At 32.8% G+C, this 18,243-nt stretch overlaps 2 protein-coding genes across 3 annotated transcripts in view; one reads left to right on the top strand and one right to left on the bottom strand.

The window, feature by feature from the left end:
* The first annotated feature begins 2,684 nt into the window (after positions 1-2,684).
* On the top strand, positions 2,685-3,761 carry LOC135125253 (frataxin homolog, mitochondrial-like). Its single transcript, XM_064050694.1, has 2 exons — positions 2,685-3,285; positions 3,479-3,761. Exons 1-2 carry the CDS (start codon positions 2,977-2,979, stop codon positions 3,725-3,727), a joined length of 558 nt encoding a protein of 185 aa, XP_063906764.1. The 5' UTR covers positions 2,685-2,976; the 3' UTR covers positions 3,728-3,761.
* LOC135125237 (tachykinin-like peptides receptor 99D) overlaps positions 3,754-18,243 on the bottom strand; it is a 273,845-nt gene continuing 259,355 nt past the window's right edge. The window contains exon 10 of one of the 2 annotated variants that reach the window (XM_064050670.1): positions 3,754-4,813. In XM_064050670.1, the coding sequence (XP_063906740.1) occupies positions 4,668-4,813 (146 nt within the window). In that variant the 3' untranslated portion in view covers positions 3,754-4,667. The remainder of the gene's footprint in view (positions 4,814-18,243) is intronic. The other variant, XM_064050671.1, reaches the window with a different exon arrangement.

The raw sequence follows: 18,243 nt of genomic DNA, 5'->3' as shown, positions 1-18,243 counted from the left end.
ATAAAGAAACTTGAAAATTCTCAAAATTGGAAAATCGAAAACCAAAAAATCGGAAAGTAACAAAATTGAAGTCTAACAGTTGAGAATGGAAACATTGAAAAACCGAAAATTCTAAAAATCGACAATGGACAAATTGAAAATCGCAAAATTTAAATTGAAAAATTGAACATAAAAAAATCGATGAATTGAAAAATCGAAAATTCGACTACTCAAATTTTCTAAAAATCGAAAAATCATAAAACTGAAAAATCCAAAATTCTAATCATCGAAAATCTGAAAACTGAAAATCGAAAATTCTGAAAAGCGGAAAATAGAATATCGAAAAATTTAAAAGAAAGAAAATTGAAGTCTAAAAACCGAAGAATGGAAAAATTAAAAATCAAAAATTCGAAAAATCAAAACCGAAAAATTCAAAGATTTAAAAAGAAAATCGAAAAATCAAAAATATGAAAATTGAAACTCGAAAATTTGGAAAATCGAAAAGTAAAAAAATTGAAGTCTAAAAGCTGAAAAATGGAAAACTGAACAATCGAAAATTCGAAAATCAAAAATCTAAAAATGGAAAAACCGAAAATCGAAAATTCAATGAATCTAATACGTAGGTCGATCGAAAAACTAGAAATTCACAAATCTGAAAAATCGAAAATTTGCAAGATTGAAAAACCGAGAATTGAAAAGTCAAAAAACCAAAAATTCGAAAATTCATAATATTGAAAACTCTAAAAGTCGACAATTCAAAAATCAAAAAACTGGAAAGTAAAATAATCGAAAAATCGAAAAGTAAACAAATTGCAAAGCCTAAAAACTGACGAACAGAAAAATCGAAAAATCGTAAAATCAAAAAGTGGAAAATCGAAAACTGGAAATTGAAAATTCGAAGATTGGAAAATCGAAAAATCGAAAATCGGAATATCGAGAATCGACAAATTAAAAAACCGAAAAATCGAAAAATTAAAAAATCGGAAATCGAAAAATGAGAAAAAAACGAACATTCAAAAATCGAATAATCCGAAACTAAAATAATAGAAAAGTGGAAAAGTAAAAATTGCAAAGTCTCAAAACTGACGAACAGAACAATCGAAAAATAAAAAGAAATCGAAAAATATCTAAACATGGAAAATCGAAAAATCGGAAAATGGAAAAACCGAAAAATCGAAAATCGAAAACTCGAAAAATTGAAAATTCGATGAAACAAATACTCGAAAAAGCGAAAAGTAAAAAAATTGCAAGGCCTAATAATTGAAAAATCAAAAAATCGAAAAAATGAAAATCGAAAAAACGACGATCGAAAAAAAATCAAAAAATCGAAAAGTGGAAAATCGGAAAGTAACAAAATTGAAATCTAAAAGCTGCAAATTGCAGAACCATAAAAACTGAAACAAACAGAAAAATCGAAAAACCACAAAAGCGGAAAAACGAAAATCGAAAAATCGTAGAATCAGAAAATGGAAAATCGAATAATCGAAAGTTGAAAAATCGAAGGTCGAAAAATAAAACCGAAAAATCGAAAAATTTTATGATTAATGGAAAATCGAAAAATCGAGAATAGAAGAATTAAAAAACCGGAAAATTGAAAAATCGGAAATCGAAGAATTAAAAACGTAAAATCGAGAATTCAAAAATCAAAAAAATCGGAAAGTAAAATATAATCGAAAAATGCAAAAAAATTGCAAAGTCTAAAAACTGACGAACAGAAAAAGCAAAAAATCTAAAAATGGAAAGACGAAAAATCGAAAATTGAAAGAATGGCAAATTAAAAAATCGAAACATCGAAAAATCAAAAAAACGAAAAATTAAAAAATCGAAAAACGAAAAAACTGAACGCGAAAAATCAAAATACCGCAAATTTGAAAAATCAGAAAATTAGAAAGTAATAAAATCGAAAAGTTGATAGAAAAATGGAAACAAAAAAATCTAATTCGATGAAACTGTCGGTCGAAAAAACGAAAAATCGAAAATCGAAGTGACCTTTTTTTGAGACAGGCTGTATAAGTAAATCTAAAAAATATTACTGCAATGATAAATCACAGGTATAGACTCATCATATCAAATTTTACGATGACGTCATGCATTTTTTGGCGAAGATAAGCAAATACATTTTGATCGTGGCTTTGAAAGTATTCTTCGACTTTCGTTCCATTTCAAAATTTACTCTTTGTATATTTCAGTGGTCACAACGAGTTCACTAAGAGAGACCGCAGTAAAGGATAACAAATGGAATGGATAAAATAAAGCGTCAAATATGATTGATAAACTTTAAACCAAAATTATGAAGTTTATAAACTGAACATTTTTTTTGCTTTTTGAAATGTAGTACTCTTCAAAAAATGTCCGTGACTTACTTTAATGTGAATTTTATAACTATGATCGGCACAATTAGACCTAATATTAGATTAGATTAATTGACAAGATTTCAAAGTATTCAGTTTTGCAATTCTTGATTTCTTCAATAAAATAAATTGACTCAGTCATTATTTTTTTTGAGTCATCCTGTATGTATAAACAAATCCAAAAAATATTAATGGAATGGTAAATCACAAGTATAGACTCATCATATTCTGAACATTTTAGATAGGGTATTTATAAAATTAAAACTAATTCAGAGTAAGAATTTGGTCAACACGTAAATTTCGTTGTAGTTTGAGCCTACCTACAAATTCTACCCTTGGACGATTTGGACCGCCTCCTTCGGTGACGACCGGCAAAAATGATCCGCCCATAGGCTCAAAACATTGGCGTGCGATTGTACCAACCACAGTGAGTAGATGTGGCCAACTACAATCCAAAATCTTGGTGCACACAAATACAACGAAAATTAAAAATAACACTTTATTAGAGTTCGTATCAAACATAGCTACAAATAACATGATTTCAATTAGTGAAAGGTCACGCTGCGAAAATAAAGCAAGTCCTAGTACGTGTATTGTTGGTTGCCTGCACACCAAGTGACATAACCTAAAAATTTCCAACCCCAAAATGACAAGGGTTTTGCGAAGTTTTGTTTGTGTTCGTAATCTAAGCGCTAGAATTAACCGCCGAAATTTTACCTATTTTAATAGTGTTGGTGCGCAAACTTTGTTTAGGACCAGAAATCTGTGTGTGTCCAGGCCGATTGAACTTTCTAGGTTATGTCTATGTGTGACAAGGTTTTCAACTTCTGGTGATTTAGTGGATGCTTTAACGTTCGAAAAAGCGTGCGACGAAACGTTGGAGTCTTTGACGGAATATTTTGAACAAATTGTAGAGGAAGATGATAGTTTCAAGTCGGGGGATGTTTCATACAGTGTAAGTAGAAACCCAGTTCAATGCTACATAAAGTTTTTGATTTGCGACGATCGTGAGGTTCGCTGTGCAGTTGGCATGCTTGTTTGTCAAGTGACGTCACGTAAATCCCGTGTGAAACGTCAGTGTCATTAGTGTCATTTGATGAAAAGTGGGGTTATGTTTTGTTTATTAACTTATAAACTGTTGCTTTTAGGATGGAGTTTTGACTGTTAATTTGGGGCCACGGCATGGGACTTACGTGATCAATAGACAAACCCCGAATAGGCAAATATGGTTGAGTTCTCCTATTTCTGGACCAAAGAGGTACGATTTTGTCGTGAAAGATAATTGTTGGGTGTACAAACACGATGGACTGAGTTTGCATGGATTGTTACAACAGGAGATTTCAAAAATAGCCAACTTTAGAGTAAATTTCGCAGACTGTTTATATGGAAAGTTGTAGGAGGAGTAAATAAAGTGTTAAATAGATACATTAATGTGCATTTATTTTGATACTTTGGTACATTCTACGCATAGTTGTGTATTTTTAGCTACATGGTATACAACACTAAACGAACAATTTACATTATGTGGTTTGCCTCATCCTCCACGAGAATGCTATGACGTAAGCAGTCGCTTGAAGATTTTGTGAACTAAGATCAGGAAGACTTGACTACATGTGTTTATTATTATTATTTTTGGATTTTGATAGCATCGTCTTGCAGCATGAGGAAAATACTTGATATATACAAGGAAGGAAAATATATGTCTTAGCAGCATCGCCGCCTCCTATATACTTTTGAAGTCATTTAATTTATCACATATTTGGTCACATAGTGTCGTCCGCTTATTAATTCTTTCCTGTAGTAGAAGGTACATATAAAACTATAACGTCTGAAACCGCAACAGTAGTGGCAATAAAAGGAACAAGAAGTAACATTTAAAGCTTCAATTGTTAAATGGCTTAAACTTCAAAGCGTTTGTGTTTTCCCGACAGATTAGCCACCTAGAAGGAATCGTCTTTTAAAAATTTTGTCCTTAGCGCTAACATTTTCCTAAACTTGTAAAACTAACAGAATGTACACATGAAAACGACACTTACATTTACCCAGTATTACTTGTTTATTAGAGCCATCGGATATGTTGTAGTTAAGGTACATACAAGTCAAACACAAAAAGAAAAGTACCCTGTGAGTATATCCATCCTTGCCTCCTCTTCACAGCCAGGTTGCCTTCTACATCCTCGTCTCGACTAAATCTTTGTCTACCTCGTGTACTGTTTCCTCGCGCGTCCACGGCAGGCGCCGGCTGGACCGCGAGGTGTGGCACTAGATCCAGGTGCGGCGCTGGCGCACGGAGTTCTTGTCGGGCTTGTCCTCCGACTGGCCGCCGAGCTGCTTTTGTCAGGAAACCGAACGCAGGTCGTCTCCTTTCCAGCGGCGCGAGTCGAGGCCGCGGTGGTAACCCATCTCGTCCGGGAGGTTGGAGTAGCAGGTGTTGGTCGAAGACGTGGGGCTGGGGCGAGTCATGTAGTTCATGCGGATGGTTCCTGGAAAGAGGAGAGGATGTGGTGATTCCAAGAAGTGGGACACCCAGAAAACAGTGTGTTTTTGGGTGTCAAATTCTTATTTATGGTCAGAGTTGAATTTAAAATTCGCGCCTAATCGTTCTTTTAATATTGCGTCAGGTCAAGTCAAGTTAGGTTGGACCATCTCGGTCAGGTCAAGTCAGGGTAGGTCAGACCAAGTCAGGGTAGGCCAGACCAAGACATGGCAAGTTAGGCCAGAATACTAGATCAGTAAGACTGGGCTAGGTTAGGTCAGATTATGGAAGATCAGGTCAGGTCAAATAAGGGTAGGTCACATCAAGTCAGATTAGGCTAGGTCAGGACATGGAAGGCAAGTTAAAAGAATGTTATTGGTTGTGGAATAAAATAATTGTCAAAGTCACTACTGCTTAACAAATGTTTTTTTTAAACCAAGCAATTATCGTGGATTTTCTCTCTCTCTCTCTTCAAGGTTTCACATTCTTAAAAAAGGACATTTGTGACCCCCGAGAAGGTTTCACATTCTTGAAAAAGATAGCTGGGACCCCTGAGAAGGTTTCACAATCTTAAAAAAGATATTTGGGACCCCCAGAAGGTTTCATATTTAAGAAAAAGACAGTTGGGACCCCCGAGAAGGTTTCACATTTTTAAAAAAAGACATTTGGGGCTCCTGAGAAGGTTTTACATTTTTAAAAAGACAATTGGGACCCCCGAGAAGGTTTCAGATTCTAAAAAAACCATTTGGCGGCCCCGAGAAGGTTTTGTATTTTTTAAAGACAATTGGAACTCCCGAGAAGGTTTTACATTTTTAAAAAAGTGAGTTGGGACCTCCGAGAAGGTTTTACATTAAAAAAAAAAAAACAGTTGCAACCATCGAGGAGGTTTCACATTCTTAAAAAGACATTTGGGGCCCCCGAGAAGGTTTAATAATCTTAAAAAAGGACACTTGGGGCTTCCAGAAAGTTTCGCCTTCTTTAAAAAAGACAGTTGGTACCCCCAGAAGATTTCATATTCTTAAAAAAAAGACATTTGTGACCCTCGAGAAGGTTTCACATTCCTGAAAAAATATAATTGGGACCCCTGAGAAGGTTTCATAATCTTAAAAAAGATATTTAAGACTTCCGAGAACGTTTCACATTTTTAAAAAAGACATTTGGCGCCCTCGAGAAGGTTTTACATTTTCAGAAAAGTCAGTTGGAACCTTCGAGGTTTCACATTAAAAAAAGATATTTGGGGTCCCTGAGAAGGTTTTAAGACAGTTGGGACCCCCGAGAAGGTTTCAGATTCTAAAAAAAGCATTTGGCGCTTCTGACAAGGTTTTGTATTTTTTAAAAAGACGATTGAAACCCCCGAGAAGGTTTCACATTTTTAATAAAATACATTTGGGTCTCCCGAGAAGGTTTTACATTTTTAAAAAAGCCAGTTGGGACCCCCGAGAAGGTTTTACATTAAAAAAAAAAAACAGTTGGAACCATCGAGAAGGTTTCACATTCTTAAAAAGACATTTGGGGTCCTCGAGAAGGTTTAATAATCTTAAAAAAAGACACTTGGGGCCTCGAGAAAGTTTCGCCTTCTTTAAAAAAGACAGTTGGTACCCCCAGAAGACTTCATATTCTTAAAAAAAGACATTTGTGACCCTCGAGAAGGTTTCACATTCCTGAAAAAAGATAATTGGGACCCCTGAGAAGGTTTCATAATGTTAAAAAGATATTTGGGACCCCCGAGAAGGTTTCACATTTTTAAAAAAGACATTTGTCGCCCTCGAGAAGGTTTTATTACATTTTCAGAAAAGCGAGTTGGGACCTTCGAGAAGGTTTCACATTAAAAAAAGTTATTTGGGGCCCCTGAGAAGGTTTTAAGACAGTTGGGACCCCCGAGAAGGTTTCAGATTCTAAATAAACCATTTGGCGCTTCCGAGAAGGTTTTGTATTTTTTAAAAAGACAATTGAAACCCCCGAGAAGGTTTCACATTTTTAATAAAATACATTTGGTTCTCCCGAGAAGGTTTCACATTTTTAAAAAAGTCAGTTGGGACCCCCGAGAAGGTTTTACATTAAAAAAACAGTTGGAACCATCGGGAAGGTTTCACATTTTTAAGATAGACGTTTGGCGCCCTGGAGAAGGTTTTACATTTTCAGAAAAGCCAGTTGGGACCTTCGAGAAGGTTTCACATTAACAAAAGATATTTTTGGCCCCTGAGAAGGTTTTAAGACAGTTAGGACCCCCGAGAAGGTTTCAGATTCTAAAAAAACCATTTGGCGTTTCCGAGAAGGTTTTGTATTATTTAAAAAGACAATTGAAACCCCCGAGAAGGTTTCACATTTTTAAAAAAGTCAGTTGGGACCCCCGAGAAGGTTTTACATAAAAAAAAAAACAGTTGGAACCATCGAGAAGGTTTCACATTCTTAAAAAGACATTTGGGTCTCCCGAGAAGGTTTTGTATTATTTAAAAAGACAATTGAAAACCCCGAGAAGGTTTCACATTTTTAAAAAAGTCAGTTGGGACCCCCGAGAAGGTTTTACATTAAAAAAACAGTTGGAACCATCGGGAAGGTTTCACATTTTTAAGATAGATGTTTGGCGCCCTGGAGAAGGTTTTACATTTTCAGAAAAGCCAGTTGGGACCTTCGAGAAGGTTTCACATTAACAAAAGATATTTTTGGCCCCTGAGAAGGTTTTAAGACAGTTAGGACCCCCGAGAAGGTTTCAGATTCTAAAAAAACCATTTGGCGTTTCCGAGAAGGTTTTGTATTATTTAAAAAGACAATTGAAACCCCCGAGAAGGTTTCACATTTTTAAAAAAGTCAGTTGGGACCCCCGAGAAGGTTTTACATAAAAAAAAAATTGGTCTAAAGAGTTTAGACAGTACTTCCCTCGCTGTCGGAAACGTGACGACTGCATGCCTATTATGTTTTTTTTTTCGCAGTAGATTTCAAAGCATTCGATTTTGTAGTTCCTGAGTAAACCAGTAAAATAAATTTACGCATTCATTATTTTTTTGAGTCACCCAGTATATGCAAATTCAAAAAATATGACTGGAATGATAAATTACAAGAAGAGACTCATCGCATTTTGTATATTCTAGATAGGATTTATTCGGCAAACTTTTGAGCCGACGTCATCAGTTTTTTGGAGAAGATAACCAAATATATTTTGACTAAAAATTTATTATGCTCTTTATAACCTTAAAACATCTGCAACATTTCAAAACATTCGGTTCTGTAGTTCCTGATTAAATTAATAAAATACATTTACGCATTCATTAATTTTTTTGGGTCACCCTGTATATGCAAATCCAAAAAATATGAATGGAATGATAAATCACAAGAAGAGATTCATCATATTTTGTACATTTTAGATAGGATTTATTCAGCAAAATTTTGTGGTGACGTCATAAATTTTTTAGGAAGGATGAGTAAATACATTTTGATCAAAAACTTACCATGCTTATGATAACTTTAAAACATCTTCAAGATTTCAAAGCATTCGGTTTTGTAGTTCCTGAGTAAATCAATAAAATAAATTTACGCATTCATTAATTTTTTTGAGTCGCCCTGTATATGCAAATCGAAAAAATTTGAATGGAATGATAAATCACAAGAAGAGACTGACCATATTTTGTACATTTTAGATATGATTTATTCGGCAAACTTTGGAGCTGAAGTCATCAAGTTTTTGGAGGGGATAAGCAAATATATTTTGACTAAACATTTATTATGCTCTTTATGACCTTAAAATATCTGCAAGATTTCAGAGCATTCGGTTTTGTAGTTCCTGATTAAATCAATAAAATATATTTACGCATTCATTAATTTTTTTGAGTCACCCTGTATATGCAAATCCAAAAAATATGAATGGAGTGATAGATCACAAGTACAGACTCATCATATTTTGTACATTTTAGATATGATTTATTCCACAAACTTTTGAGCTGACGTCATCAAGTTTTTGGAGGGGATAAGCAAATATTTTTTGACTAAAGATTTATGATGCTCTTTATAGCCTTAAAACATCTGCAACATTTCAAAGCATTCTGGTTAGCAGATTAAAAATTAAATTTCAAAATGTTGTTTTATAATTTTGATTTTTTTTCCAAAAATCTGGACGTTTCGGGTGAAAAGTCGATTCAGAGTTGTAAACTATATGTGTAGGACTATGTTATTTTATACAATTGAAAACCCATTTACTATGTACAATTTTGAAGTGACGTCATCGCATTAGTGGTGGGGATGATTAGACAAATTTTGGTTAGCGTTTTACCATCTACATGATATTCTTAATATAAGTACAAAATTTCACAACAATCGGTCGAGTACTTTCGGAGATTATCTGTCTAATAAAAATCCGGGACAACAGACGGACAGACGGACGGACAGACGGACGGACAGACGGACGGACAGACGGACGGACAGACGGACGGACAGACGGACGGACAGACGGACGGACAGACGGACGGACAGACAGACGGAAATGGGAGACCTATTTCTTCGTCTTCTAGGGGTCATGAAAGATCGAGAAAACGTAAAAGTAGAGAGTCGGCCGACGGACTCGATTACAATACTTCCTTTGCTTACGCTCGGGAAGTAAAAAACAGTTGGAACCATCGAGAAGGTTTCACATTCTTAAAAAGACATTTGGGTCTCCCGAGAAGGTTTTACATTTTTAAAAAAGCCAGTTGGGACCCCCGAGAAGGTTTTACATTAAAAAAAAAAAAACAGTTGGAACCATCGAGAAGGTTTCACATTCTTAAAAAGACATTTGGGGTCCTCGAGAAAGTTTAATAATCTTAAAAAAAGAGCCTTGGGGCCTCGAGAAAGTTTCGCCTTCTTTAAAAAAGACAGTTGGTACCCCCAGAAGATTTCATATTCTTAAAAAAAGACATTTGTGGCCCGCGAAAAGGTTTCACATTCTTGAAAAAAGATAGTTGGGACCCCTGAGAACGTTTCATAATCTTAAAAAGGTATTTGGGACCCCCGAGAAGGTTTCACATTTTTAAAAAAGACATTTGGCGCCCTCGAGAACGTTTTACATTTTTAGAAAAGCCAGTTGGGACCCCCGAGAAGGTTTCACATTTTTAAAAAAGACATTTGGCGCCCTCGAGTAGGTTTTACATTTTCATAAAAGCCAGTTGGGATCTTCGAGAAGGTTTCATATTAAAAAAAAGATATTTGGGGCTGCTGAGAAAGTTTTACATTTTTAAAAAAGACTGTTGGGACCCCCGAGAAAGTTTTACATAAAAAAAAAATACATTTGACGGCCCCGAGAAGGTTTTACATTTTTAAAAAAGACGGTACCTCCAGAAGATTTCATATTCTTAAAAAAAAGACATTTGTGACCCTCGAGAAGGTTTCACATTCCTGAAAAAAGATAGTTGGGACCCCTGAGAAGGTTTCATAATCTTAAAAAAGATATTTGGGACCTCCGAGAAGGTTTCACATTTTTAAAAAAGACATTTGGCGCCCTCGAGAAGGTTTTATATTTTCAGAAAAGCCAGTTGGGACCTTCGAGAAGGTTTCATATAAAAAAAAGACATTTGGGGCAGCTGAGAAGGTTTTACATTTTTAAAAAAGACAGTTGGGACCCCCGAGATGGTTTTACATTAAAAAAAAACATTTGGAACCATCGTGAAGGTTTCACATTCTTAAAAAGACACTTGGGGCCTCGAGAAAGTTTCGCCTTCTTTAAAAAAGGCAGTTGTTACCCCCAGAAGATTTCATATTCTTAAAAAAAGACATTTGTGACCCTCGAGAAGGTTTCACATTCCTGAAAAAAGATAGTTGGGACCCCCGAGAAGGTTTCATAATCTTAAAAAAGATATTTGGGACCTCCGAGAAGGTTTCACATTTTTAAAAAAGACATTTGGCGCCCTCGAGAAGGTTTTACATTTTCATAAAAGCCAGTTGGGACCTTCGAGAAGGTTTCATATTAAAAAAAAGACATTTGGGGCCGCTGAGAAGGTTTTACATTAAAAAAAAAACACATTTGACGGCTCCGAGAAGATTTTACATTTTTAAAAAAGACACTTGGTACCCCCAGAAGATTTCATATTCTTAAAAAAAAACATTTGCGACCCTCGAGAAGGTTTCACATTTCTGAAAAAAGATAGTTGGGACCCCTGAGAAGGTTTCATAATCTTAAAAAAGACAATTGGAACTCCCGAGAAGATTTCACATTTAAAAAAATACATTTGACGACCCCGAGAACATTTTATATTTTTAAAAAGTCAGTTGGGACCTCCGAGAAGGTTTTACATTTTAAAAAAATTGGTCTAAAGAGTTTAGACAGTACTTCCCTCGCTGTCGGAAACTTGACGACTGCATGCCTATTGTGTTTTTTTTTCTCATTACATTTTTGTAGTGGGAATTTAAAAAAAAATTGTGATGACGTCATCAACATTTTTGCAAGGACACGTATATCAGTTGGGATAGATGTAGTGTAATACTAAGAATAAAATTATTGTATTCCCAAATTTTTGGGAAAATGAATTGGGTCGTTTTGAATATTGATTTCTTATAATCAATAAAATAACGAAACAATTTACTCAGGTATACGGGCCGGTGTGTAATATCTAGAGAGCAGATTTCTATCGGGCTAGGCAAGGCCAAACTCGGTACGGCTCGTACGGGATGCGAATTTATTGCGATTGCGGACTGCACTTCGTTTATTTGAGATTAGAATAAAGCTGTTTCGTTGCACTCTGCTGTTAATTCCCGTTCTCATTTACTTAGCCGTTTGATTAATAAATCGTTAATTATATTTATGGAATTAGCACCGATTAAACGTGACGTAGCCCGACAAAAATCCGCTGTCTGGTAATATGAAAGGCAACTGAAAATCGTTTATGTCTAAACATTCTTAATTTAAGATGACAAGCGTAACAGCATACGTGAGAGTCAAACAGAGAAACTGTAAACAAAACGACCATCGGTTTTATTGCTTCGACTTTCGCTTATTATATAAAACATTGGGTTTTATTTTAATTCTTGACGGTGAAATTCACAATTGGTTGATTATAAACATGTCTATTCCACATTCGCGGAACCAAGTGAGCGCATAAAACAAATGCAGGTCTGTAATGTTAAAGTCGATGTAAATAAGCGTGCTACCCTTATGTTTCAACCGAGTTTTTCCTTTAACAAATTTTGTGTCTACCAAATTGGGTTGGTTGGGGTGTAATACTAATAATAAGTGTTGCCTTTAATTTAATCAATAAAATAAATTGACTTCATTAATTTTTTTGAACCACCTCTTAAGAAAATCTAAAAAATATGAATGGAATGATATATCACAAGTACAAACTCATCATATTTTTTGCATTTTAGATAGGATTTATTCAGCAAAATTTTTTTAGGAGGGATGAACAAATACATTTTGAACAAAAGTTTACCATGCTTATAATAACTTTAAAATATTCCCAAGATTTCAAAGCACTCGGTTTTGTAATTCCTGATTAAATCGATAAAATAAATTCACGCCTTCATTAATTTTTTTGAGTCACCCTGCATATGCAAATCCAAAAATATGAATGGAATGATAAATCACAAGTACAGACTCATCATATTTTGTACATTTTAGATACGATTTATTCGGAAAACTTTTGAGCTGACGTCATCAGTTTTTTGTAGAAGATAACCAAATATATTTTGACTAAAAATTTATTATGCTCTTTATAACCTTAAAACATCTGCAAGATTTCAAAGCATTCGGTTTTGTAGTTCCTGATTAAATCAATAAAATAAATTTACGCATTCATTAATTTTTTTGAGTCACCCTGTATATGCAAATCGAAAAAAATTGAATGGAATGATAAATCACAAGAAGAGACTCACCATATTTTGTACATTTTAGATAGGATTTATTCAGCAAAATTTTGTGGTGACGTCATAAATTTTTTAGGGGGGACGACCAAATACATTTTGATCAAAAATTTACCATGCTTATGATAATTTTAAAATATCTTCAAGATTTCGAAGCATTCGGTTTTGTAGTTCCTGAGTAAATCAGTAAAATATATTTACGCATTCATTAATTTTTTTGAGTCACTCTGTATATGCAAATCCAAAAAATATGAATGGAATGATAAATGACAAGTACAGACTCATCATATTTTGTACATTTTAGATATGATTTATTCGGCAAACTTTCGAGCTGACGTCATCAATTTTTTGGAGGGGATAAGCAAATATATTTTGACTAAACATTTATTATGCTCTTTATAACCTTAAAACATCTGCAAGATTTCAAAGCATTCGGTTTTGTAGTTTCTGAGTAAATCAGTAAAATAAATTTACGCATTCATTAATTTTTTTGAGTCACCCTGTATATGCAAATCCAAAAAATATGAATGGAGTGATAGATCACAAGTACAGACTCATCATATTTTGTACATTTTAGATATGATTTATTCCACAAACTTTTGAGCTGACGTCATCAAGTTTTTGGAGGGGATAAGCAAATATTTTTTGACTAAAAATTTATTATGCTCTTTATAGCCTTAAAACATCTGCAACATTTCAAAGCATTCTGGTTAGCAGATTAAAGATTAAATTTCAAAATGTTGTTTTATAATTTTGATTTTTTTTCCAAAAATCTGGACGTTTCGGGTGAAAAGTCATTCAGAGTTGTAAACTACATGTGTAGGACTATGTTATTTTATACAATTGAAAACCCATTTACTATGTACAATTTTGAAGTGACGTCATCGCATTACTGGTGGGGATGATTAGACAAATTGTGGTTAGCGTTTTACCATTTACATGATATTCTTAATATAAGTACAAAATTTCACAACAATCGGTCGAGTACTTTCGGAGATTATCTGTCTAATAAAAATCCGGGACGGCAGACGGACGGACAGACGGACGGACAGACGGACGGACAGACGGACAGACGGACAGACGGACAGACGGACAGACAGACGGAAATGGGAGACCTATTTCTTCGTCTTCTAGGGGTCATGAAAGATCGAGAAAAGGTAAAAGTAGAGAGTCGGCCGACGGACTCGATTACAATACTTCCTTTGCTTACGCTCGGGAAGTAAAAAGACAGTTGGGACCCCCGAGAAGGTTTCAGATTCTAAAAAACCATTTGACGCTCCCGAGAAGGTTTTGTATTTTTTAAAAAGACAATTGGAATCCCAGAGAAGATTTCACATTTAAAAAAAATACATTTGACGACCCCGAGAAGATTTTAAATTTTTAAAAAAGTCAGTTGGGACCTCCGAGAAGGTTTTACAAAGAAAAAAAACATTTGGAACCATTGAGAAAGTTTCACATTCTTAAAAAAACATTTGGGGCCCCCGAGAAGGTTTCACATTCTTCAAAAAAAGAGACAGTTGGGGCCACCGAGGAGGTTTCACCTTCATTAAAAAAACACAGTTGAGACCCCCGAGAAGGTTTCACTTAAAAAAAATATATTTGGGGTCTCCGAGAAGGTTTTACATTTTTAAGTAAAAAGGGGCGTATTCTCACCTTTTTGAGAAAGGGGTAATTTCGTTATTAAAAAAATTGCTATGACGTCATAAACATATATAAGACACAATGCGAGAGAAAAAAAGGTAAACAAAGAAAAAAAAAACACGACAAAACAATCGGTCCAGCAGTTTTGGAGATTACGTGTCTAATAAAAATGGATACAAACGCCAAACAGACAGATAGACAGACAGACAAGCGAAAATAGGAGACTACTTTTTTCGTAGTGTAGGGGTTATAAAACGTCGAGAAAATATGAAAGTAGCAATTCGTCCGATGGACTCGATCACTATACGTCATTAGCTTAAGCTCACGAAGTAAAAATGTAAATAGACCGGACAATACAGAAGCTGAAATTTAAAAAAATATATATAATGGTAGCATCGACAGAAATCTGCGTTCATCTCGTTTTATCACTTTCCATAACGTGTATAATTGGTTGCATAAACAAAAATTTAATTTTCTTGTATAAAATTTGAAATAATGAAATTATTTAGAATAAAAGCGGATAACGGACAACTGTTACACTGGAAACAGCTACGTTTTTCTGTTTTTTTTTACGTTCTACAAAATATACGCTCTATAATATTTTTTTGCCTAATCATATATACAAAAATAGTGGCCATTGTCGATTTCTTGTTATTTAGTTCGATTTAGTTTCGAGTCTGTTGTTAACACAAGTACACAAATTGTTGAAAACTGTTTTTAATATTGTTCCCATTTAATTACACAGACTAAAGAGCAACAACAAAAACAAGATCCGGAGCAATATCGAACACGAATATCGAACTTTCGCCCGAAACACTTGGGGGTGCCTGTACTAACAGAAAATTGCTCTTAATGAGATATTTAGTTCGTGCTAGACAAAGCATCTTCGTATACACGATACCCCATTGTGCGCTTTGTCGTAAAATCCAGTAATTGTTGCTTGAGGCAGGCAGAACCAATATTTTTTACTACTGATTGTTTATTTAGTGTTTGAATTTTCTATGGCATGACGTTGGTTGTCTACGAATTATTTCAGAAATGTACGTCAGAGCTGGCCACTTATGCGAGTCCGTGATGGCCTTGATAATAAATATAATTTTTTTTTTGTTTGTTTTTAATTGCGTCTGACTAACAAATAGAACCAGAACAGCTACTTAAACAGTAGATAAAGCGTTAACCTGACTTCCTTAAAGGAAATCAACGTGAACCCCAATAAAACGAGAAAAGCTAATACATATAAAAAAGAAGTAAACCATTTACGAGCTTGGAAAAGTTAGTGCTTTGGTTAAATTATTCCAAGACGTGACATTGCTGTATATCAATTTCCATCAATGGCTTTACTGCTCTGGGAATCAGGGTCTAAGTGCGTGATCGGAAACGCGTGCCATTGGATGAGTCCCTGGGTATTCGAGATTTTTTCAGATTTTTGGAGAGATACAATAAGACGGAGAGCTTTATTGCGTTTTCTCACTATTCGGACCGCGTTTAGTTTCTTTCGTTTTTTTTCAGTTAATTAAAACAAAAAAAATGGTCGATAATATTTCTCCACACTCAAATTTAAGTTGGCAGCAATGAATGTTTTAAATTATAAAAAAAAAAAATATATAAAATTGAATAATCAAAAATGTGCAGAACTATAAAACTGTCAAATCAAAAATTTGAAAAATTTAAAATTGGAATTTTGAAAAATCCATATATTGAAAATGAATATTTAAACTTTGAAATTATTTTTTGGACCTGTCATATACTAAAGTCATTATGTTTCGATAATTAAGTGTAGGCCATTGTTGCCAATTCACTTTGTCAATAATTTTTACCTGTAGATTTACTAAGTATTTGTGATGTTTTTTGTCAAGTTGGTAATATATTTAAAATTTTTTGTTGGTGTACTTGTTTGTCAAATAGACCTTTAGCACGACTAAGATGGTTGCCGATTCAGTGATACCAATCAAGTGAAGAACTTGGTAATATTTCTCCGCACGCAAATTTAAGTTGGCAGCAATGAATCTTTTAGATTATAAAAAAAACATAAAATTGTATAATCGAAAAATTTTAAAAACGAGAAATTGAAAAATGAGAACATCTAAAATAGAAAAATTACAAAATTTGAAAATCGAAAAGCTGTAAAATTATGAAATTGAAAAATCATGAAACATATAATACTAGAAATTTTGAAAAATTCAAAAATAAAAAAATGTATAACAGAAAAATTGAAAAATCAGATGTCTTTAAAATCGAAAAATTGTAAAATTACAAAATAGAACAATTGGATAATCTTATTGTAGAGCTGAACATTTATTGAACTGTAGAAAATACAAAATTATTAAACTAAAAAATCGAACTATTGAAAAATGAAAAATCGAAAAATTAAAAAATCGAAGGGTTCCAAAACAAAAAAGTTGAAACATCAAGAAATTGGAAAATGTGATAATTGAAAAATCAAAATATTGAAAAACTGATTCATTAAAAATTGCACAATTGAGAAATCGAAAAAATGTAAAAGTATAAAACTGAAAAATTAAGAAATTGCAAAATTACAGAACCGAAAAATCGTATGAAAAAAACTGAAAAATCTAGAAAGTACCTAGAAAAATGATAAAATTGAAAAATTACAAAATTATGAAAAATCAAAAATTTTGAAATTTGAAATTCGAAATTTTGAAATATCAAAAATTAAAAAATCGAAACAATGAAATTCGGATAATTAAAAAATCGGATACATTTAATATGAAAAATTGTACAATGATTAAACTGGAAAATTAAATTAAAATTTTGAACAATTCAAATTAAAAAAATTGAAAAACTAAAATTACAAAATAGAAAAACTACAAAATTATTAAATTGAAAAACCCGAACAGTTAAAAAATGAAAAATTAAGAGTTTGGAAAATTTGATAATTGAAAAATTTTGAAATATCAAAAATTAAAAAATCGAAACTGAAATTCGGATAATTGAAAAATTGAACATTGAAAAATCTGATACCTTTAAAACGAAAAATTGTAAAATAATTAAACTGAAAAATCAAAAACCTAAAAATTAAAATTGAAATTTAGAACAATTAAAAATAAAAAATTGGAAAACTGAAAATTTACAAAATAGAAAAACTACAAAAAATAAAAAAAAATGGAACAATGAAATTCGGATAATTGAAAAATCAGGTACCTTTAAAACGAAAAATTATAAAATAAACTGAAAAATCAAAAACCTGAAAAATTGAAAATGGCATTTTGGACAATTAAAAATAAAAAAAAGCAAAACTGTAAAATTATTAAATTTAAAAATGCAGCAGTCGAAAAATGAAAAACCAAAAAATTGAAAAATCAAGGAATTGGAAAATTTGATAATTGAAAAATCAAAAATTGGAAAACTGAAAAGTAAAGAAATGGCAAAATTAGGAAACCGAAAAATCGCATGATTTTAAAGTTCAAAAATTGAAAAATCAGACGATAGTGAAGTATGTAAAAAATTACAAAATGGCAAAATTATGAAAAATAAAAAATTTGGAAAATTGAAATTCGAAATTTTGAAATATCAAAAAATTAAAAAATTAAGACAATGAAATTTGGTTAATTGAAAAATCAAAGATTGAAATATCGGATTCCTTTAAAACGAAAAATTGTATAAAAACTAAATTGAAAAATCAAACACCTAGAAATTAGAATTGAAATTTGGAACTAAAAATAAAAAAAATTGAAAACTGTAAAGTTACAAAATAGAAAAACTACAAAATTATTAAACTGAGAAATCGAGCAGTTGGAAAATGAAAAATTGAAAAATTGAAAAATCGAAGGAATCCATAACCGAAAAATTGAAAAATCAAAAAATTGGAAAATTTGATAATAGAAAAATCAAAAATTGAAAAATTCGTTCATTGAAAGCCGAACAATTGACAAATTGAAAAAATGTAAAAATATAAAACTGAAAAATCAAGAAATTGCAAAATTACAAAACCGAAAAAATGCATGATTTTAAAGT

This window comes from Zophobas morio, unplaced genomic scaffold (genome assembly GCF_036711695.1).
Source record: "Zophobas morio isolate AGI-343-1 ecotype UQ-CSIRO unplaced genomic scaffold, CSIRO_AGI_Zmor_V1 ptg000008l, whole genome shotgun sequence".
In the NCBI taxonomy this organism is placed as follows: Eukaryota; Metazoa; Arthropoda; class Insecta; order Coleoptera; family Tenebrionidae; genus Zophobas; species Zophobas morio.
The sequence above is the reverse complement of the archived record's forward strand: the minus strand, read 5'-3'. Positions and strand labels throughout refer to the sequence as shown.